The 22590-nt window shown below is 42.2% G+C and overlaps 1 protein-coding gene across 2 annotated transcripts in view; it reads left to right on the top strand.

Moving 5' to 3' along the window:
• The window catches only part of SEMA5B (semaphorin 5B), a 281599-nt gene that overhangs the window by 209587 nt on the left and 49422 nt on the right, over window positions 1-22590 (top strand). For both annotated transcript variants that reach the window (XM_049804042.1, XM_049804051.1), the window contains exons 10-13: window positions 1870-2155; window positions 6464-6599; window positions 10134-10341; window positions 12523-12730. In XM_049804042.1, the coding sequence (XP_049659999.1) occupies window positions 1870-2155; window positions 6464-6599; window positions 10134-10341; window positions 12523-12730 (838 nt within the window). The remainder of the gene's footprint in view (window positions 1-1869; window positions 2156-6463; window positions 6600-10133; window positions 10342-12522; window positions 12731-22590) is intronic.

The following is a 22590-nucleotide window of genomic DNA, read 5'->3' as shown; positions in this document are numbered from 1 at the left end:
ACGAGCAGTGGGACTATGTGCTCTCTGGAGCTTAAGAAGACTGAACTAGGCTTCTGCAGACATACTGAAGTCAGTATGGCGATCCAGAGTTTTAGGAGAAGGATGTCATCAGGCAAGACTGTGAATTAGGACAAAGAAGCAGCATAACCCCTATACGCTCATTAGAAATATGTGCCTCTTGTCGGTGCATGCATGAAGAATTCGGAAGGAAGCCACATTGGAACAGGGGAGTTTAAGGAAAGACAAACAGAAACTGAGTTTCTAGTCTGTGACTGGAAAAACTAACACGACTCTTGGATTTATAAGCTTGTGCAGCGTTGGTGACACTGGAGTAATTTCATCCTGTTCTGGCCACCTTTCAACAAGAAACAGAAAACTTGAAGATGATTCGGAGAAGAGCCATGGAGTGATTTGAAGCTTGGAAAGCCTGCCTCACAGTGAGAGACTTAAGGAGCTCAATTTATTTATCTTTTTGAAAAGGAGATAAAAGGTGTTTTGTTCGTGATATGGAAGTACTTACATCAAGAGAAGATTTCTGGCAGGATAAAGTTCTTTAATCTAGCAGACAAGTCATGACAAGAGCCTATGATTGGAAGCTGAAGCCAGATAATGTCAAATGGAAAAAGAAGTACAGGTTGCAGCTGGGGCAGTCTTTAGTCATTTGAACAAGTCACTGAGGAAAGTGGTGGATGTAAAGCCACGTGACATTGTCCAGTAAGATCAGATCTCCTTCAAAAGATGTGGTCTAATTCACCTGTTAGTTACAGGATCTGATGGTGGAATTACAGGGTGAAATTCACAGGTTCGTGTTAGCCAGAAGGTCAGATTTGTGATCACAACGGTCCCTTTAAGGTTCACTGTTTGTTTGAAGGAGAAAGTTTGATGGGAGATGCTTTGCAGTGCTCTCCCCTCTCTACCATCGTCTGCCTCCCAAACCTGCCTTGCAGCAGCATCAGCCTGCCTTCCTCTCCCTCTGCCATGACTCTGTTCTCCTTTCACTCCTGGGTTGCAGCAGTAAAGGAATTCTGTACTTTCCTTTTTTCTTCTTCCTTTGAGCATTACTCAGAAATGAATGTTGTAAAAGCACCCTATAAAACCAACAGGGGTTTTTTTGTTTAGTCAAATATTATTCATTGGCCAATCTTTTCCCTTTGCCAAAGAAGCTGTTGAGATAAAAGACCGTACACTTTAAAGCTTTGTTAAATACCCAGTTAAAATATTCACTACAAAACAAATTCAAGGTTCTTTTCAATTCTTGTGAAAATAATAACAATAATTCTAGGAGAAAAAGAATTAAGGAGAGCTTGCTTCGATACTGTCAGTCTGTGGCATGGTTTTGTTTTACAGACATAAGATAATCTTTTGTGCATAGAAACTGGAAAGGCTTCGTGATAAAAGCCAGATGTGATTGCGCTGGGAGAGTAGGTTGAATGTTTCAGTGCAGCAGTCTGGGGAATCGGGCGGATGCACACAGCATATTTAACACATCATAAGGTGCACTTCAGAAGTGAATAGGTGAAGGAACCCAATGGGAAGGCTTTATGTTGTAAAATGAGTGTAGGTACATAGAATAGTCATGCATATGCAAAGTGTTGAACTCTGTTTTCCCTGAAATCAGTAGCAGCTTTGCCAATAAAGTGGGGAAACAATGGGGTTTTTCCAAGATCTGAAAAATGGAGCTAGAGCTGTATCCCCATATATCATTATTCCCATCTACAGTTTTTATGTCCTCTGCTGACTCCAAACTCCCCATGGTCCCAGCTTTGACAGCCTGCATAAAGGGAGCTGGTGGTGCAATGCATTGAGCAAGTCAGTGAGCAAGGATTGATTTCTGACCTGTATAAATCTCTTCAAATGTTTGTTTTTCAGAGCCTAACTTTATTGCTGCCTACGACATTGGTTTATTCACCTATTTCTTCTTCCGTGAGAATGCGGTAGAACATGACTGTGGGAAAACAGTGTATTCTCGTGTGGCAAGGGTTTGCAAAAATGATATTGGAGGGAGATTTTTGCTGGAGGACACATGGACAACTTTCATGAAGGCCAGGCTGAACTGCTCCCGTGCTGGAGAAATCCCTTTCTATTATAATGAATTGCAAAGCACCTTCTACCTTCCTGAGCAAGATCTGATCTATGGTGTCTTCACTACTAATGTGTAAGTTGCACTGGTTTTACTGCCCTTCTTCTATCCCCAGCAGTCTGAGAGTGACAATATCCTGATTTCTTAGACAGTCTGAGCAATCGTTTTTGAAAGATCCTTTGGTTAACGTGAAGGAATAGATAGGTCTGTGTTATCCATCATGGCAACATAGCCTTTAGGGCAATGTTTTTAATCCATGGTTCATAGATTCCTGAAGTCCATAAAAGGTGACTGTGCAGTTCTGGGGTAACTTAATTTGATATAGACCTAGGCTGTGACAGATTTCTGACTTTTTGTAGTGGCAAAGCTACTTGTGTAGTTCAGAGAACTGGTCTAAAAATGACCCAACAGAAAAATGTAATTAATTTTCAGCCAGGTTAACTGCCCAGACAACCTGACACAACTGTGTGAACATCGGGGCTGGCCCATGAGATGGACAGGTACATATGCTTAGGAGAGAAGGACTGGAAGGAGGAGAATGAGGCAGATGGGATCACAACAGCCTAGACTGAAATCAACGTAAATTACTGTTGATCAACACTTTATAGAAGCAAGGTCATGCAGGCTACACAACATTTGACATTTCCAAGGGGGACTGTACCTCCACTACACACTGTTTCAGATCCACAAATCAAAAGCAGCATTGGAACTCTGAGGGGAAGGCATGATTTCTGAAACTTCATAATCGCCTCTTTTTGGCTTGATATTGAAAAACCTTGTAATTGGTATGATTTAGTGTAGCTGTGAAAGCAGAAAGGAGAAGAGGAGTTAATTAAAAAATATATTAAAAAACTCATAATGTATATTTTTAAGCCAGGGAAACTCAAATAACTTTTTTCTCTCAAGCCCAAGGCTAGGATGATGAGTTTCAAGCTATAACCAGTCTGCGTGGTATTGAGTTTCAATAATACATGTTCTCCAGGGGGGTGTTATCCTGATGTGTAAACTAGAGAATGAAAATCTGAGTTAGTTACTTCACACGACAAACACCCAAAGTGCCTTACTCATGCTGGGTAGCCAACTTCTTTGGGGTTTTTGTGTGCAGTGGTGTACTGTTGAATGTAAATAAGGGTCTGTTCCCAAGAAGCCCACAGCAAACCAAAGAAGTGAAGCTCCATTGAAGTACAGGCCTTCCTATTTTAATGTATCACCTGCTGGTGTGACAGGGCTTGAACTTCAGCCCTTGAACTCACAAAGCATGAGCCCCCACTTCTTGAGCTAAAGCACTGTTGGGAGCTTCACTGTGAGAGTCAACAGAGCCTGAATGTTATTCCTGCTCTGTAAATGCCAAGAAGTAGGTTTTTGGCCACCCTCATCCATCTTCCATGTGTTGTTTCTGCACTACCATTGCCAATGTCAGCCAAAAGTGAGACAGGGGAGAAGCAACTAAAAAAACCCAAACATTATTAAGCACTGCACCTTGACTGTGGACTTCGGGGAAACCCGTCCTGTGATTGAGAGCAGCGTGAGTCATTCTCTAAGAAAATTTAGAGGATGTTAGCCAAACTTCCTGAACATTAAAAGGAAACCCAGCTACTTCTTTGGGCATTTGAGATGATACTTCCTCCCCCCGCCCCCTGAGCGGACTTCTGTGCCCATAGTGGTAACATTTTATCTATCCATTTGTCCGTTCATCTAGCCAAGAACAGAAGTTGGAAATGAGAAAATTATTAATAACTGTATTATATTTATCAAGTCGGTATAGTTTTTGGACTATAAGTGGGGAGACATAAGCTAGCTCTGGTTGGAACAGTTCTCTTCTGCTGCATCTGTCCCCCAGGTTTAACATGAGACGTGATGAGTGTTACTTGTCTCCTTTGGATTACACTTAAGTCACTCTTCATACATTACAGGTGTACATTCTCTCTTGTATCTTCTGAGGACAATATAATATGTAACATTTGTGTAATTGAAGAAATGAGTTATTGATAATAGCTGAAGTTAGATCAAGTAGCGTTTTGGGTCTACAACATGATGTTCTTTTGAGAGTTCAAAGAGAAAATGTTCCAATTTGTCATCTGACTAGAGAAATAATGGTAATTATTCTTTTAACTTCCACTGGGACTTATGTCATGCTGCATGAGCTCTGCATACCAAAGAGCGTTGATGTATGCTCCAGTCTGAGTTTCTTTTTAATAGAATACCAATGCATCACAAAACTATGATTTTTTTTTTGTTTAAAGGTATTTTTATTTTGGAAAGTTCATGTTTAATGCATTTAGGGTCATCTTATAAGAAAGCGATATTAGTGGTTGTGGTAACACCCACAGGTAGATTTATTGCTTCATGTTATGTTATGCCCAGCTGAATCAGTGGGAAAGAGAGCTTTTGGGGGAAGCTGCTGATGAAATATTTAAGATGTTTTTATTAAAATTTTTCTGGGAGGTAGTAGAGACAATGTTAAAACCTCCTTGAACTTAACCCATTCTCTAAACCACCTAGTTAATCACAGGAAGTAGGAGGTGGGAATAAAGGACGTTGCACTTCACAACAGGACAGCACAGGGGCCAGCTGCACAAGTTGATGTCACTGGCTTGAGACTGGGATCAAACTTTTCATAGGGAGGGAAGGGAAATATGCCAGGCCACAGATGGAAAGGAAAATGGGCCACAGGTTTAATGGAAAACCTCTTTTCCTTTCTCCTGTCTAGCAAAGGGAAAGGGCTAAACTGTGGAGTCCTTAGCGGGGCCCTAAAAATACACTTTTTTTTAAAGTATTTTTGTTAGACTAGTGGGGTTTTATTCTTTCTTTTCCTTTTTCATTTTCTTTCTCATTCTCTTTTTTTTTCCATGTGTGCCTGAAGGCATTTACTTGTCATCCATCATTAGCTTTGTCTTAAGAGCTGCCGTCTGTGAGCATGCACTGCGTCAGCGGTGTTCAGACAAAAGTGGAGAAAGGTTCGCCTGGCGTTGCTTTGACATGTTCAAAGTGAGCTACTCCATCACTCTGGGGATGGAAGGGGCAGGGGCACGAGCAGAGAACGGGAAGGCAAAGCAAGAAGTTCTTCCTGACGTTGTATTGCTCAGAAGAAATATGCAGTGAAAGAATCTGTTCTTCTGCTTTCCAGCCTGGGATTGTGAAGCAAGGCAGTTTTTTTGTGCAAGAGAGTGTAATTATTGGTTTAGTAAAAAAAAAAAAAAAAAGTGTTCTTTTCAGAGAATTCAAATTGCTTTAATTAGCAGAAAGATACATACAGCAGCACTTGGGTTATTTAAAAGGCACCGTGACGAGTCAGTCTCTGGTGCTAGCACTATTTTTAGTTTTATTCTGATATCTTTTGCTCTAAATGTTTTTCTTTTTCTTTAAAAAAAAAGCAGGAGGGAAGGGGAGGGCTGGGAGCAGGTTTGAATTTCAGGTTACCACTTAGCAAACATTCCTTTCTGGGCCAGCTTCACTGAGGTGCCCTCACCATCTGGGAAGCACCCTCCAACCCTCCTGAGGCAAAAGTTGCTGAGCCCACTCAGGACCTTGCAGAAATGGGTCCTCCGTGACTGAAACGAGACAGCGAAGGCCGACTAATCTGGGTGCAAGTCTGACTGGGCAGTGGAGCATTGCTAAAATAAATTCCCTTCCAAAGAATCCTTCCTACAGTGGCATTTCCCTAGCCTTGCCTCCCCTGGCTGCTACGTGCGTGGTGAACAGTCTGCCTGAGACAGATGCTATTCCCAGCTGGGAACACAAAGAAGTGAACTGTGATCATTGAAAACAGAGGCTTTCACATATTAGCAAGACCTTTTTGCGTGCTGAGCTGCTGTAACAACCAGCCTGGCTTGCACTGTCACCCTTTCCCTTCCCCTGCATGCATATGCATGCATGTGTGAATTTTATTTTTATTTATATCTATCTATCTATCTAGATAGATAGATGGATAGATAGATAACAATATTAGGAGATATATTTTATAGCTGAATATTTCAGGAGCCTGTAGAAACAGAATTTCACCTTGAGAAACACCAAGAGATTAAAAATTAGGTTGTTTGTAATCAATAAAGATAGATGGGTTGTTAAAAAAATAAAAATAAAACCAGACACAAATAATCCATGCAAATTAAACTGTATTCACCTTTCTTGTCAGAACTGCTTCCATGGCCCTTAAATCACAGACATTTTAAAACCAAGCTTAAAATTGATTCTCAAAATTGCCATGCAAGCCATCTGTATTTTACAATTTATTTATTTATTTTTACTCCCTGTGAGATTGGTATCACTGTACATCCACCTAGCAATTTACATGTATTTTATTTGAGAGGAGTTTGGTGTCTGTTATGATGAAAATGTCAATGTTCTAATGATTAAATTGATTTCTTTCTCCCCTTTTTTCAGAAACAGCATAGCTGCCTCAGCAGTGTGTGCCTTCAATCTTAGTGCCATTACTCAGGCATTTAATGGCCCTTTCCGTTACCAAGAAAACCCAAGATCAGCCTGGCTGCCAACATTAAACCCCATCCCTAATTTCCAGGTAATGCTGCTGCCCTTCATTTACTCCAGTCCCTTTTATGTTCTGTCACTCCAGTGGGTTGATTTGTATGGAGCTCATTTTTCCAGGTAGACCCATGGTGCAGGTAAATTGTATTTCTCCACATTTATGAGTGTTTTAGTCTGTGGAACTTCTCGCCATGTGTTATTGAGACTATGGGATTCATGGCAAAAAATGAATGGTTTTACCGATAATAAGAATGTTCAGATTTTTTATAATAATGAATAATTTAAATCTTTGTTGCAATCATCACTGACACATAAACTCCAAGAATGTGATCCTCACTAGGGGACATATAGACATGTCCCCACTGAAACTGGGAAGGATTGAAGCTGAAGCTGGACAAAGTCAAGCTAGAACAGAGACAACCTATATTTCTAAACAAGAAAGGTAATTAACCACTGTGAGTGTGTAAGGATATGATGAATTTTCCATCACTTGATAGGGCCCCTAAGGCTACCAGTGTTTCAGTGCAAGATGGTTGTCTTTCCAAGACACGGTAGCTCAGCCAGAAATTATGGACATGTTACAGCAGTAACTGGTGAAGGAGGACACATGAAGATGGTCACAGTGGTTCCTTCTCACCTTAAAAATCTTTGGGTTTATGAATGAGCAACTTTCCAGGATTATCAGTTAAGGCCAATTTGAAAATTCTAGAACAACTTCAGTTGCTTTATGCCCAGATTCAGTCAGTGCGGTGCAAAGTATGCGTGTGACAGCCACCGCAAACCTGAGTCTTCTGAAGCATAAGCCCATTTCACAGGTTGGTCCCTTCCCACCTGGGGAGTCCTAGGGAGGATGGACTTGTCTTCCTGTCCTCGCTTCCCTCTGATGAATCCTTTAGCCTGATTGTGTGAATCTGGCTCTCCTTTATTATGGTAAAGGTGCTGAGTCTGCCTGCAAATGCCATCTCCCTTCAAGCTGGTGATGTCAGGAAACTTCCAAAAAGGACTCTGCAGTTGCCTGAAATCCCAGCAAGAGCAGATGGGAGGCAGGTCCACGCTGCAGGCAGGGATGTGCTTGGGTTGCTGCTGAGGAACCTGATTTTTCCCCCTGAATTCCCTCATGGCACCTGAGTGAGGGCTTCTGCCTGTATAAGGTGGGACAGGTTTGGGCTCTCAATTGTCCCCTCTGCTTGGTCCACTCAAAACCAAGGAACAAAGCTTCGCTGAAGGCCCTGCCGTGCCAAACATGGACAGTCTTTTTTTCTTCTCTCTTTTTTTTTTTTTTTTTTTTTTTTGAGTTTAAAGGGAATGTTAAGGTTAACTGAGAATCAAGGACTTTCTGTCCCTTGCTGGGCTAACCCAGGAGGAATAGAAAAGGACTTTGGAAAGCATTTCCATGTAGTGAAAAGTATCAGATAAAATGTGGAGTGCAAAGATTGCAGCAGCAAGATGAAAGAAAAGGGTCAGAGGAAAATAAGGAAAGGAAAAGGAGGTATGTGGCAGACAAAAGGAAGATTGCAAGAAGAGATTAAGATGTTTTTCAAGTGCAGGAGGAACAAGAGGTCAGTGAAGGGCTTTTAGGAGATGACAAGGGTAATTTAGTGACAGAAGAGGCAGATATCGCAAAAAAATTAAATTAATTTTTTTGCCTCAGTGTTCACAAAGGAAGATGAGGGAAGCATGCCAGAATTATTTTTTTTTCTTGCAGGGAGGAAGGAGAAATACTGAAGGATATAGAGGATCAGGGCAGTGCAGATAATCAGGAAATTAGAACAAAACAAAATAAAACCAAACCAGAGGGATGCTGTGTCAGCACGTGGGCTGTCAATAGACCAAAAGGATTATCTGTGACTTGATGAGAATAGAAAACAAAACCAACAATGACATTCCTGCCACTGGGACTCCTCCTTCAGTGACACTCTAGAACTGAAAGTGAGTGGGGATAAAAGCATGCAAAGCAAGACAGTACTGTAAACCAGAAGGAGTACAGGATACAGCAGAAGAGAGAGATCTAAAAACTCTTTAGAATGTGGGATGAGTCATGAACTAAAAAAGACCATTGCAATAGAAAAAAAAACATTAAAACCCACTTGAGGACACATCAAAAACCCACTGAAGTTTCCTTTGTCTGGCTACTCAGGAAGATGCCTAAGCTGATAAAAAAATGACCATGTTCATAGGTGGTGGGAATTAGTATCACCCTGTTCACCTAGTTCACACAAGCTCCAAAATATTGTAGGGCTTAGTGCACCAGCCGTTAGGATCTGTATTTATTGTTTAAATGTGAGCTAAATTCCTGTCAACTCATTTTAGCACCTTGTAAAGAGAAGCTCTGCATGGTGCACCGTGGAAAGGTGGCCACACTGCAAAGAATTGCTTTGATGCATATCAAGAGTATGCACATGGGAAATTTGCACACTGTAGCTGGAGTGCTGTAAATTGACATCCTAATTCACAGTATACTAACTTCTTTTCCAAGGAAAGCCCAAACGCCTGGACCCAAAATGAAGAAAAATAAATTTGTGGTTTCTTTTCTAATGAAGTTACTGAGGTGTGAGCTTCACTTAGTGAGAAGCAAAGTTTTCCATGGACTGAGTATGGGAGTCAGCAGGATTTCTAGTTGTACCACTGACTCCCATGGCCTTGGGCAAGATATATAACCAGTCACCCAGCTGTCTTTTGGGGTACTAAATCTTTTGCCCACCATGCATGGCATCGTGGGGAAGAGTGAAGATCCAGCCCTGATTACTGACGTGGACAGTTTGATCTTGCATTGGCTTTTGAAAATGCTGAATTCTAGAGATTAGCGTGAGATAGCAACTCAAGCCTTAAAATGTGCTATCCACCTGGTAGGAGTTACATTGGTGTGGAAAAGAACACAAGATGAGCTCTCTTCTTCCCTCCTATTCTGGATGGACAAGGGCAGTGGGTCCTATTTCAGTGCACCCCTTGGTGCCGGAGGATGGATGAACACAGGCTGATCTGCCATTCACTGTGGTGACAGAAGAGCTGCATGTGGGGAGGGGGAGCTAGTCGCTAACCTGACTTGCTTCAGATGAAACCAGAGGGGTCTGTTCAGAATGGAGCACATCAGAGAAAAGCAATGTGGTGAGTTGGGGTCTTTGATGCAAAACCAACCCGTTTTTCAGGTTTTTTAACCTCCAGTTTCCATGCATTGTGTAGACTGAGATGCCAGGTAGAGTCTGAAGATTATTTGAAATGCTTCAAGGATTTATCACCACAAAAACTTTCTGTCCACTGCTAGCTTTAAATCTTTCTACAGCTAGTTTTAATTCTTTGTTTTCCTCCTCGGTTTGTTAATGCCTTTTGCCCTTCTGATGTGCTGGCTGCAGGGTATCACAAGGGAATGAAACACCACATCGCTGGTCAGTGGACCAGTAGGCTGAGGACCTATGATCAGGCTAAGGGCCTGATCCTGTGACCCTCACACAGACCCACCTCCCCAGGAAATCAACAGGACATGGGTTTCCAGAAGAATTCCAGGGTTTGGTCTTAGGCTGCTGGAGTGGGGAGAAAATGCAGGTGCTGAAGTGCAATCTTCCATGTTTAGTGTGGGACGCTGAGTGATGACAGCCCTAACGAGAACCTGACGGAGAGAGTCCTGCAGGATGCGCAGCGCTTGTTCCTGATGAATGATGTCGTGCAGCCGGTGACTGTAGATCCGTACGTGACTCAGGACAGCATTCGATTTTCCAAGCTGGTGGTTGATATTGTTCAGGGGAAGGATACTCTCTACCACGTGATGTATATTGGAACAGGTAAGAGCATCAGGGCTTGAGAAAATTCCATCCGCTTGCTCATAGACCTAGCAGCTCTGGGACCCTGGTTGTGATGTCATTACACAGTTGTCATTCAATACCATTTTGGCACAAAACTGCATGGAAGTTAGTTTGCCTGAGTAAATTAAAAGCAGGATGGAGGACCTGAGGCAGAGTCCCAAGTGAACAGACCATAAATCTACATTGTGTTTAAAAACAACAATAACATTTTTCTCCCTTGTATAAAAACATGTTTCAACTAATCAGGCTAATACACAACAGTGGGGAAGAGCAAAGGTCACTGAAATGCTCTGTGGTTTCGTGCACGTAAGTAGCCTCCCTGCGCTATGACATACTCATCTCTAAATAAGCAATAATAATACTTAACCTCCAGGCTTGCCCAAGGTTTTAATTATGTCTTTCTTTGCACTTCCATGTGCCTACTGGCATATGACTCCCAGTGCTTTCGGGAATGGGCATGCACTGAAATGTAATGCAGATGGGGAAGCTGAGGCAAGTGCTTTTTCGTGGTAGCATAGCAAGCCAGTGGTAGAATTAAGTATATGATTTAGTCTCTTGATTTCTACTGCCATTCTGTAATTAGCAGGACACATTGCCTCTTCTGAAAAGCACAGAAATCTTGGATAAATGAAAGATGCTGAAGAAGGACAAAGTGTTATAAATGGTTGTCTTAGCCCATATTCATACTAATGATAGAGGTTAAATTAAATAGTTTGATTAATCAGAGCATATGGCCAGCCTCATGGGTATAATGTTGTTATCCTCTATTGCAGAAGCTTTGACTTTAGAATAAGATGGATTGCCTCCGTAAGTGTTAGTTTAATCTCACATCTGAATGCAGAGTCATTGCCTCATTCTCATGTTACCACCTTCCAGGACTGTGTCATAATTTATCTAACTTTTACCACCACTTATTTCAAAAGTGATCATCTCGGATGTGTTCTAGTAACATTCCCCCTGTGGGAGCCTCCATGGACATTGATTATGATGAGAAGATTGTACTTAAATGGAAACACAACATGGTTCTGCCATTTTGATATCTTGATATTTTAAGTGAGGAGTCCCAGCTACAAAGCCTGAGAGAAAGCTGGGATCCTTTCTGCCTCATATCATTTGTGTAGAAATGTCCACTGCCATAACCTTACCTCCTTATTTATGTTTGCCTTCTGGCCCTGGTTAGTGGTGACTGAAGAGTAAGTTCTGCTGGACCTGAAACATTTAAACCAGTCAAATACTTCAGTAGACGTCCCTGCCCAGAGGCAGCCCTGAACACAAACCCAGTCCTGAGACAAACCGAGCCCCAACTTGGGCCTCAGTCTTGTTCCACACTTAAGGCCCTTCTGAGTGAAAGAGAAGCATTGCATGGCAGCCAACCCTGCCACGGTAAATTGCCGAGCTTTGGTGCCAATACAGAAGTTACCGGGATAGAAAAATTAAGCTTCAGGAACAATCGGGGCTGACAGACCTCTTTGGGGTTTTAATGAAAAACGGTGTGGTTGCCCCCTTTTCCCCAGCGTAAATCTCCCACAGTTTATCACATCTTTAAATTGTTTAGGTAAGAGCACTGTGAAGACAAACATATAAGTTTCTGTGTATGCACAGCTCATGCCCTAACATCCCCTTGTCAAGCTGGCAGGACGGCTTCTTCCAGGAAGAGGATCAATTAGATCCGTGACCCATGCAGTCATTATGGAGGCCTCTGAGATTTCCAGCAGGGCCGCTGCATCTGTTGTCATTTGTCATGGCATCAAATCACACCGATCTGCTCCATAAACCAAAAGAAATACAGACTCGAGGCACCAGAAATGATCCCTGCTCTCTCGGGTCACCTTGCTCTATAACTCACTGGTAAGGGGAGCAGAATCTTTTCTGCCTCAGTGCTCCAACTGGGAAATATTTCCAGGTATTCACTCTCCAGATGGTTCACATCCTTCTGGATTCTCATTAAAATGCATTCACAGGCGGTTTCTGGAGTGTCTGAGAACTGCTGAGGATTGTAACGATGTAGCTGGAGCTCTTTCTACCACATGCAGCAGATGACCCAGAACTAGGTTTAAAGTGGCTGTGTAAAGATGACATTAATATTTCCCTCTTTAGGCAGGTATGAAATGAAGTCAATGCCTCCAAGATTTACTCATGTCTTGTTTCTTGTTCCATTAGAGTACGGCACCATCTTGAAGGCCCTTTCTAGCACTAACAGGAGCCTAAGGAGCTGTTATTTAGAGGAAATGCAGATCCTCCCCGATGGACAACGGGAAGCAATCAAGAGTCTCCAAATCCTGCACAGCGACAGGTCGCTCTTTGTGGGCTTAAATAATGGAGTGCTTAAAATTCCTCTGGAGAGATGCTCCATGTACAGAACAGAAGGGTAAGCAAATTTACAGCTCTGATATATTCCACTTCAGGTTAAAAAGAAAAGCACCAGGGAAACATATTATAGTCTGATTCAGTTTAGAAGGCTTTTTTTCATCACTACAAGACAAAAGACACTGTTGAAAGTGCATCTCCTGATAGATACATTCATGACAGGAGCAATGAGAATGAGCAATATTTTTTTTGGTAAATATTAATTAGTCCTCATCAGAAATTAATTGTATGTTTACCAAGGAAAGGCTTGCAATATTTACTACTTTTTTTTTTTAACTTGACATTTTCCGTGTTGCTTTTATTAACTCCATGTGTTTTGCTAGTAGTTCTTATTGGCAGTATGGCTGCAGGTTTCTGAATTTGGGTTGCAGCCAGCATATCCTGGCTTATCTGCGTGATCACCTCACAAACATCTGATGAGGCAGGGCTGGGCTGCATGGCAACTTGTTATTGCTTTTGGAATCCAATAGCTCATCTCAACTATGTGTGACACCCCTTACACCTGGGTAGATTCTGTGCCTTGATTGTACCTTTTAAAGGGAGTAGGAAAAAAGACCTTTTTTAGTTGTCAGCCGGAGCTGGCTGGCTCCGGAGCAGTGTTCCACCCAGAAATGTATGTAGAAGGTTTCTGCATCCAAATGGTATCCCCCCATTTCAGCAGGTGAAAGAGTGTGTTACCAACTGATGGAGACATATGCTCAAATAATCTCCCTGAGTGTGTAGTGGGGTCTGCTGTGGGTAACTGCTTGTTTACATCTCTTAAAAACATTCTTCCTTTTCCTCTCTTGCCTTTGCCTTGCTTTCCTTGACTAGAGTTTTGTCTGAAACTGATGTCCTCTGTGCTAGACGAGAGGAAGGATTTTGTTAGCAACGTCTGAATGGATTCCCTCTTTCATGGCCTACTGCAAGATGTCCCTGTTCTCTTGCCAAAAAAAAACTGATACAGAAAATGTCACCATCATTTTATTTTCAACAAGTAGAGTTTATCTATCAGCTTGTACTAAATTCATGTCTGTCTAAATATAAAAATACCAGCCAGCTCTTTCTATTTTCACTGAACCTCTTAATTATCCCTTTCAGAAAATGTAACTTGGTCATTACTGCAAGTTTGACATAGAAGTGTTTAATGTGTAAAGGTTTAGTTGCTTATACAGACAGGCTGACACAAAAGTGTTTAGTAAGAGAAAGAGAACCACAGTTGGAACATGCCATCCTGTCCTCAGCCCTTGAAAGCAGAGATTTAAAAAGGTAGAACATAACAGCTGTCCTCTTCAGGCTGTCCTGGAGAGTTTCAGTTTGAGAATATTTATGTGTATATACATATATATGATCCAATTTCAAGAGAAATGAGTTCTTCCTTTTCTTTCTTTTCCTAATCTTGAGTTCAGGTTTCCGGTAATTTATAGATCGTGTCCCAGTTTCAGCCTGCTTAAGTACTTTGTATGACACTTCCATTAAAACTCAAATGGTGGAGGTTTGCTCGACTCTCTAAAAAAGGGACAAGCAGGCAAAAAGCAGCAGTGCCTGGAGGGCAGATGGGTGGGGGTACCTCACAGGAGCACCATCAATTTGAGACCTGGGGCCGCAGGGCAGTGCCTTGCTAGTATAAGCTTAACAAAAACCAGGCTCCAAAGAAGTTCCCTTGCCTGCTGGTGGCCACAAGCAGCCTCAGTTTTATGCATTGTACAGCACTGAGTCCTGGCTGAAATTACTGGCAAGCTTGTGTACAAATACCGTTTTTTTCTAAACCAAACTTTCTGGAGGCATTTTTTCAGTGAAATAAGGAAGCAGTCCAGCTCTTTGGGGGATGGAGAGTCAAACTCTGCCTCTCTTGACTGCTTTCATGATACTTTTAGGCAATTTAAGCCAGCCACTGGGCAATACCAAAGTACATCAGGTAGGGTCACCTGAGAGCACGGTGGGTGCATACATTTGGCGATGTGGGAGGTCAGAATTTGCTGAATTCAGGTGTCGGCCAGCTAGTGTACTTGTTTACATTGCAATGGATCCTTTGCCCCACGGCTGAGTCTCGTGGAGGGACTGTGCATTTGAAAAAAGGAGGAAAAAAGGAAGAAAACTTGGGAAAGCCAAGGAAGGCCATTATTTATTTATTTGTTTGAAAGGATGTTTGTTATATTATTATTACTTTTTAAGCTAAGCTCGTTTTTTGTAGGAAATTATTCAACTGCAAATTTTTCAGCTGCAAATGTTGGAACCCTTTTTGCCCTTAGCATCCTGGCTATGTAGGTGATAAGTCAACTTGGCCTCCTTTGTATTTCTTTCAATACTGAACTGTATCGAGAAGGATGTTTTAATTTCCTCCAGTGCATTCCACCTGGCACTTCTCCTGGGCTGTGATTTATTGCTTATTGTTGTGTCTGTGTTTAATACATGCCAATATACAGCCACCACAGGAAGAAGGGCTCCCTCCCTTACAACATCCCCCCCCCCCCGCCCCCCCCGCTTACTTTTTTGTCATGCTGTGACTTCTTGACTGGCCTCCCTGAAAAGCTCTGGTTTCAGCAGTTTTTATAATGTAATCGTTTTGATGGGGGCTCAGGAAGCTTGGAGGTGATGGAGAATTTGTGCCTCCCAGGCAGGAATACCACAACATTGTTTGTTTTCTTTGGCTCTGCCCTATGTTATCAGGAAACTTTTCAGCCTTTTACACCCTGGGGGCTGATGTGGGTTCCTGATTGCTGATACAGAGCTCTTGCCTTCACCCTGCCTTCTCCCTTCTCCCTGGAACAGGCTATCAAGTATCGAGAGAAAATTGATCCTAGCATTGATCCCCTCCAGCAATCCTTGCTGCTGTGCTGCTTTAAAAGCTTGGGGCTTGGTACTGAGGCTCAGAAATGGGGCAGAGGAAAAAGTAGCAGCGAAGGGAAGAGATGGAAAGGGAAGAAGATTTCTGCAATCTCCTTTACTGTTTGTTTATTGACACGGCATCAATTTAATCTCTTAAATGGTGACCAGAAACTCAGTCCCATGTCTTGATGTAGTTCATTGACCCAGTATACTTCTAGGTGTCTGAGCAGTGTTTTGTGTGTGCCCACTGACCTGTCTCAATCTGTCTTTTCAGAACAGCCAGTCTTAGCAACAGGGCAATGGGAAAACATCTGTAATGTCAGCTGCCCAAATATACAGGCTGGACTTGGCTGCAGGGACCTTGCCTTGTGCGTGTGTTTTCCTGTTGTGCTTCAGTGCTGCCATTCCCCACTCTCACTGGAGACTATTAGGAAGATGCCCAAAATGAGGAAAACCTACAAGCCCTTTGAACATGCAGTGTGTTTTGAAGGCTGCTTTGCTGGGTGGTAGCTTGGCTGTGCTTGCTGCTGGATTTTGCATGGCTTTGAAATCTTTGTAACCTCCCTACAATTTTCAAATGAGCTTGGATTTTTACCTCAAGTTGCACCCAAGCTTTAGGGAGGGATATTTGGAGAGGAGCACAGCAGCTTTATCACCGACACCACCATTTCTCTAGAATGTGTCTGAACAAAATCCTGAATCTGAATTTTAGAGAGGTGAGGACTTCAGATCTGGAGCATTATTTTCAGGCAGAGCCTTTCTGTAGGGGTAGTTTAGTAATCTTTTCAAAGAGCGGGGTGAGATTATTTTAGGAACTGCAGTTGAACAGGTAGGAAAATGAAGCTGGTTGTTGCAGGGAACACTTTGTGATCTCTTTGTATTGCCGCTTTGCAGCATCAGGACCATGGGCCTCTGCGCAGACAGAAACCCAGAGGCAGGCCTTGGAGTGATTTTGTAGACATTTTTTTGATTACACATTCAAATGAGGAAAAGAAAATGTGTTTGGGAATGAGACCAGATGGTCTCTTGAATACCCACCTTTTCTGCTCTCCCTGTCCTGAGCAGTTTATTTTAATGGACTTTATGTTGATATTCATGCTCTTTCCTTTTCCTCCATCCAGTTTTCTGCATAAAATTTGCACTTCGCATGATACAGGTTGCAATTTTGGGGTGTACAGTGTGGTTCTGAGAATAGTTTGTCTTGCCTGTCCTCTCCCTGTCATGCTGTGCTTACTTGTGGGTATCCCATCAGGTTGTGTGAGTGACACCTCAGGTCAACCTCATGCCAGTGGAGATACTCCTGCTTCCGAGGCTATCGGGAGAGCCAGATCTTCTTGCATGCAGCTATGACATGCTCTCATTTGAACTCTGCCTGCTTTTTTGACCCCGTTGCATGGAGTTTGCTGTTGAGTGATGCTGAGCTTTTGCCCTCCTACTTGGCCTAAATTCTGCCGTACATCCCCTCCAGCCATGGTGCTTAATGCAAAGCTAGCAGAAATGACTCAGCTGACAAGTACTCTTATTTGCTGACTTGAGATCTGTGTGAGAAACACAATTCACCTCTAAATAGCTCTGGGCCAGTGATCAGACAACTAAGTACGTATAGGTGAGTAACTCCTGAAATGGCTCCAGGGAGTTTTTGGAAGAAAAGGGTCAGCAGCCACCGTAAAGAAGCAGAGAGTTTTGTGCTGTCTTTCTCTCTCCAAAGTGCAAAACTGGAGCTCCAAGCATGGTCCCTGTACCATGTCCGTGCTACACTTTAAGGGGGTTGAGATATCGTATGGAAGATTGCTTTGGTGGTTATTGTTATTTTATTCTGTTTTTTACTGCTTATATGGTGCAAAATCCTCTGTAACAAAGGAATGAAGCACTTGAATTTAGGACTGCAAAACCAGAATTACAGAATTGCCAGATTTCAGGAGTGGGAAGAGATCTAAAAATTTCCCAGTTTGGGGGAAAGAGTAAATTGAATATGGCCTGGAAATCCTCTGACCTCTTCATCAGAATGATGATAATTCCTCAAAGGGCAAACAAGGAACTATTGTTGAGTAAAAAGCGCAGGAGAGAAAATGTTAAAAGCAGTAGGGGAGGCAACAAAGCAGAGACTGTTGTTCAGTGAAGCCCAGCATCCAGCAGATCACTGAGGTGACGCTGATGGACAGATTGTTCATCAAAGACCTTGGAAATCCAGCCCCTTCTTCTGAGCTGAGGCTGTTGAAAATCTGGCCCAGATTTAGTTTTGAAAATCTTCTCCCTGAGAGTTTTAAAAAATATCCAGCGCATTGAACATCCTTTTAAAAACAGAAGCAAAAGGAAAGGTAACAGCCTACAAAAATGTTGTGATCAAGCTTAATCATCAATTTCCATCTGCTTTGGCTGATACGGCCTCTCCAAAATTAAGGGAATTAGCTAATTATTGTGCCACCAATAACGTTGAAAAGCTTTGGAAGACTTCATAGGCAGAAAGGAGAGTGCTCAGCCCAATGTTTTGTCATCCACGGTACCCAATAATACATCAGAATAAATCACTAAACATCTGGTTTGGCATTCTGGTTTCATTTAAGTAAATAGCGAGACTCCCACTGACTGAGAATGAAGACATCAAACAGAACCACGATCACTAAAGCTCTTGGAAAGAATGAAGTTTGGTAGATGAAATGGATCTGTGTTCTTTAAATAGAAGTACGAAATTATACCATTTTCTCTATCCTGAAAACACATTTGCATCTGCTGTAGCAGGCAATTACTCCCATTTTCTTTAATGTAGCTGCTTATATATGTAAAGTTAAGCGCATTGCCACTATTTGCAGGATATGGACCTTAAGGATTTGAGGGTATGGTACAGGTCTAAGAAACCTGGATTTCAGGATAGCAGCTGAAGAGCTTCATTTGAACTGTCTGGGAAAGGGACGTAGCCACATGTGTCTGAAATTGGAAAAAAAGAAGGCAAGGGTAAGCAGTAATGTAGGGAGCAGGGGCATGTTTCCAGTAAGATGCCAGAGAGATTGGTTTTCAGTTTCATCTTATTTGACATTATCTTTAATGGCATGGAAGAAAGAAAATAGCATACTTTGTAGATGTCATTTAAGTATGAAGGAATCACAAATAACAGGGAGGAGAGGAATGCAATGTGGGGCCAGTAGGGAAACCAGCAAGAGGTTGAGTTTGAGGAATAAGCCTGTGCTGAAATTGCTGGTGTTTGCATCACTGAAAAAGAGAGGACACGGGGATGAAAGAGTGGAAAGGGGCTCTGCTCTGAACCAGATGAATTATTACAGTTTTTCCCATTTCTATTAAATGCTTAAACCGATGACAAGCTTTACATTCATTTTAAGCTGCCTGTACACTTTTAGGCTCCCACTTTTAGCTCCAAACTATGTAAATGGCCGCAAGTGAACGGTGCGGTGGCAGAAGGGGAATTTAGCAGTAGCCAGAGTCTGGGGTTATACTACTGCTGAAACAGATGAAGGTCACTTCAGAAAAGCCAAACAAAATCAGCTAATTTCAGGGCTCAGTGCCTTTTGTCTCCTTACTATCATGACCAGGTTGCCAGTTTGTTTTGGGGGGCTTTGGATTTGCTAGGAGGGAGGAAAAAGCGGGGGAGTTGAATGTGCCAAGGGCTTTTGTTTGCTCCTTATTTTTAAAGCGTACTGCCAACATGACTTAGCTCGCAAGATCAGGAACGATTTAGCATATGGATCCTTTTACATCTAGCAGGCTGGCTTTAGGCCAACTCAGATCAATGATGTCTAAAAGTCATTACCATCTGATGCCTGCTAGGTGGGCTATGTGAAATTAGTTTCAACGCAGTGGCGACTGACAGGAAAGCAGGTAGTTTTCTTGGAATATGTAATGTTAGGATGACATTGATGCTATTGTTATACAAACAAGATTAATAACTAAAGCTACCAGCAAGCCCCAGGGCAGATATCCGTTGCATCTGTCAATTCTTGCAATTTGCTACTATTATGTCATAAGATTTGTATTCTAGGCAATGGTCATATTCAGTGATACGGCTCCTGATGCAAAGTCTACAGCCTTACTGCTGCCATGGGTGGTTTGCTTCATGTCTCAAACTTCCAGTCAGCATTTGCAATGTAAAACACAAATGTGTCCAATGTTAATACTGAATGAATATATTGCTACAGATGCATCATTAACTTTTTATTAGGAGATGGGCTGTTTTACCTGCTTGGGGAGGAGGAAGTATCTGGAGCCAAAGCAAATTTGTTATTGTTGGTTTAAGTTTAAATTTAAGTACATATAAGTACATAAAATATGTATACGTTGTAGAAAAACGTAATATTGTACTGTCTGGTGTCTTTTACATGTCAAAATACCTAAGTACTGTAGATTTATGGGAACACTCCAGTCTGCAAAGGGATAGGGCTGGATTTCAAGAATATCCATTTACTTAAGTGATGTTGTCTCTTGTTAAAAAGTGGCATGGGCATTGCTTGATGGCATTTTTGTAACTACATGGGAAAAAGCGATGGGGAATATGTTGGCAGGACCATTTTGGCCCTTATGCAATGCTAAAATAGCCCTGCATTGGACAAGAAATGTGTTAGATCCTCAGGGTGTAGTAGGTGGTCTAATATTTATTTGCCTTTTTCAACATACATTAATCTACAAAGGCTCTGTCTGGTTGAATCTACGTCTTGTTGAGCAGAAAATAATTACCCAGAGCGTAACAAAATCCAACTTTCACAAAGGAGCTGCTTGAATATGGATTGCTTTGTGCAGCCTGGGTGAACAACTGTAGACTGTTTTCAGGTTTCTTTATCATCACTCACATTTCTTTCTAAGTTTCCTACCTTTGCAGTTTTCTTTCCCTTCCTAAGTTTCCATTTTAGCATAATTTGTGTTCTTAAATCATCAGCATCTTGCAGAGGCTACATAAAGCACCTGTCTGTGTCCCTTACAGTGGATTTGCTCTTACCTAAACCACCCTCTTTCCTGTATCCACCTATGCCACCAGACTACAGGAATTTGCCATGTTCACACAGAAGTCTCAGATCTGCAACCCAGAGCAGAAATGCAGGAGCAGAGCACATCTTAATCTGACAGTCGCCTCCAGACACTGACTGACACAGGGCAGAGACAGGGAATAACACTTGAGTGCACTGATTTGCCCAAGCTGCCTTTCCAAAAGGATGTCTAGTCCCCTCTGCCTCTTTCCATATGGCAGCCCTGGGGGGCATGTTTTCTTAAGGCTCAAACTCCTGCTGAGGCTAGGAAATGGTTGTGCTTCGCAATCCAGACAAACATGCCCAGCGTTCAGGAATTCCTTCTGGCTATTCCTCTCATTAGGACTTTAATAGTATCTGAGTTTTCTTGTGGGTGACTGATCTCATCACTGGTAGTCAGAGGCCCTCTGTACTTTTGTTTTTATTAGAGGTCAGCTTTGTTTGGCACAGTGACAAGAGTTTCCAATAGTGTTTGTGGAGGAACACTTATTCATTTTTTTTTTTATAACCTGCTTTACTGATGTAAACATAAATCCAGATTTAATCAGAATTTTTCTCAGGGTGGCATTAGTCTTCATATTTGAATAAATGCAATGTTGTTTTATTTCACAGCTTTAAAAATAAAAATAAACACCTATCCAATAAAGAAGTCACTGTTGCTAAAATATGATGGAATGGGATGTCAGAAAGTAAAAAATGGAATAGTTTGTTGTGTAGATTGCGTGAGGCCATAATCTATAAACCACAATCGATTAAAGTGGTATTGAAAATGGTAGGGCAGGAGGTGGAAACTAGCAAGCCAAGGTCCCTGATGCGGAAAGGAAAATGAGGTGAAACTGCCTCTGAAAATCCTTTGTCTGTGCACTGCTTCTTTCAAATAAGTTACATGTGTTTGGCTTATAAGCGGACTTCAGTTTTAGAGGTCGTTTTACACCTTGGCTTTAATTTATGCATTCAAAACAAATCATGTGCAGAGCAGCAATCACTGATGCTAAGCATGTGTGGGTGATAAATTACACACACACACAACGCATGCACACTTCAGCTTCTCTGCCTCTGCGTCCAATATCAAATGCCAAAATACCAAACCTTGTCTGTCCAGATTAACATCAACTGGAGCCCTCACAGTGGTGGTACCTGTGAGCTGTAGTACACTCTTCCCGAGTAGTGCCTTGCTCCACAAATAGCCCCATTAATTGCTTATGAAGTATGTGGCTACTCATCTTGAGGGAAGGGCAGCAGCATCTGGCACGGAATATGTTGTATTCACGAGCTGAGAAATGAAGCTGCTACTTGACCAGCATCTGACTAAAGCAGCTCAGTTCCACTTGGCTTCTCTTCTCAGTGGGGAAAGATAATGGATTTGTACAGATCACTAACTCATCTCTGCAGTTTGAATTTTTAAAGGTATCGAAATTAGAGGAATTGTTTGAAGGTCTGGTGCTTTTTCCCCCTTTCTAATCTTGTTTTCTTAAGCCACGAACATTCTTTTGATTCTTATTCTCTTTTCATGCCATCTGGCTTTAGGGAAGACAGAAGTCCGCTCTTCCTTGCACAGGCTATTGAGGTTGTCAGTAATTATGATTTGGTTGGCTGGAAGCTAATATGATTATTTGTTTAGTTCATCCCCTCTGCAGGTTGATAGCAATGGGACAGTAAGCTAACCTTGTCAGGAAATGCCTGTCTGCCAAACACAGCCTCATGCTTGCAACTAACAGGCACAGCTAAGACCCCCTTATTGCTTGCAAAGGGCTGTTCTCTTGGAGTTAACTGCTCAAAGAGTGCAACAAACCAGTGTGAAATTCTGAGGTCTTATTCCCCCAAAAAGCAAGGTGAACTCTGGTGCTCCCCATGCTCCTGAGATGCTGAGCAGAGATGAGCGTTGCTCAGTGCGTTGCAGGATCAGGCTTATAAATGTTTGCACCGCACCAGTTGATAGCGCTGCTATCTCTGTGCCTCTCATGAACTAACCAGTGATGGCCATAGGGGTTTAAAGGACTAGGTGCTGTGACAGTTATCATATCTCCCTGGCAAACGTGATGTTCACTGCAGGTTCCTAACTCACCAGCAAAAATGCGGAACC

This window comes from Accipiter gentilis, chromosome 1, assembly GCF_929443795.1.
Source record: "Accipiter gentilis chromosome 1, bAccGen1.1, whole genome shotgun sequence".
Taxonomy (NCBI): domain Eukaryota; kingdom Metazoa; phylum Chordata; class Aves; order Accipitriformes; family Accipitridae; genus Astur; species Astur gentilis.
The sequence above is the reverse complement of the archived record's forward strand: the minus strand, read 5'-3'. Positions and strand labels throughout refer to the sequence as shown.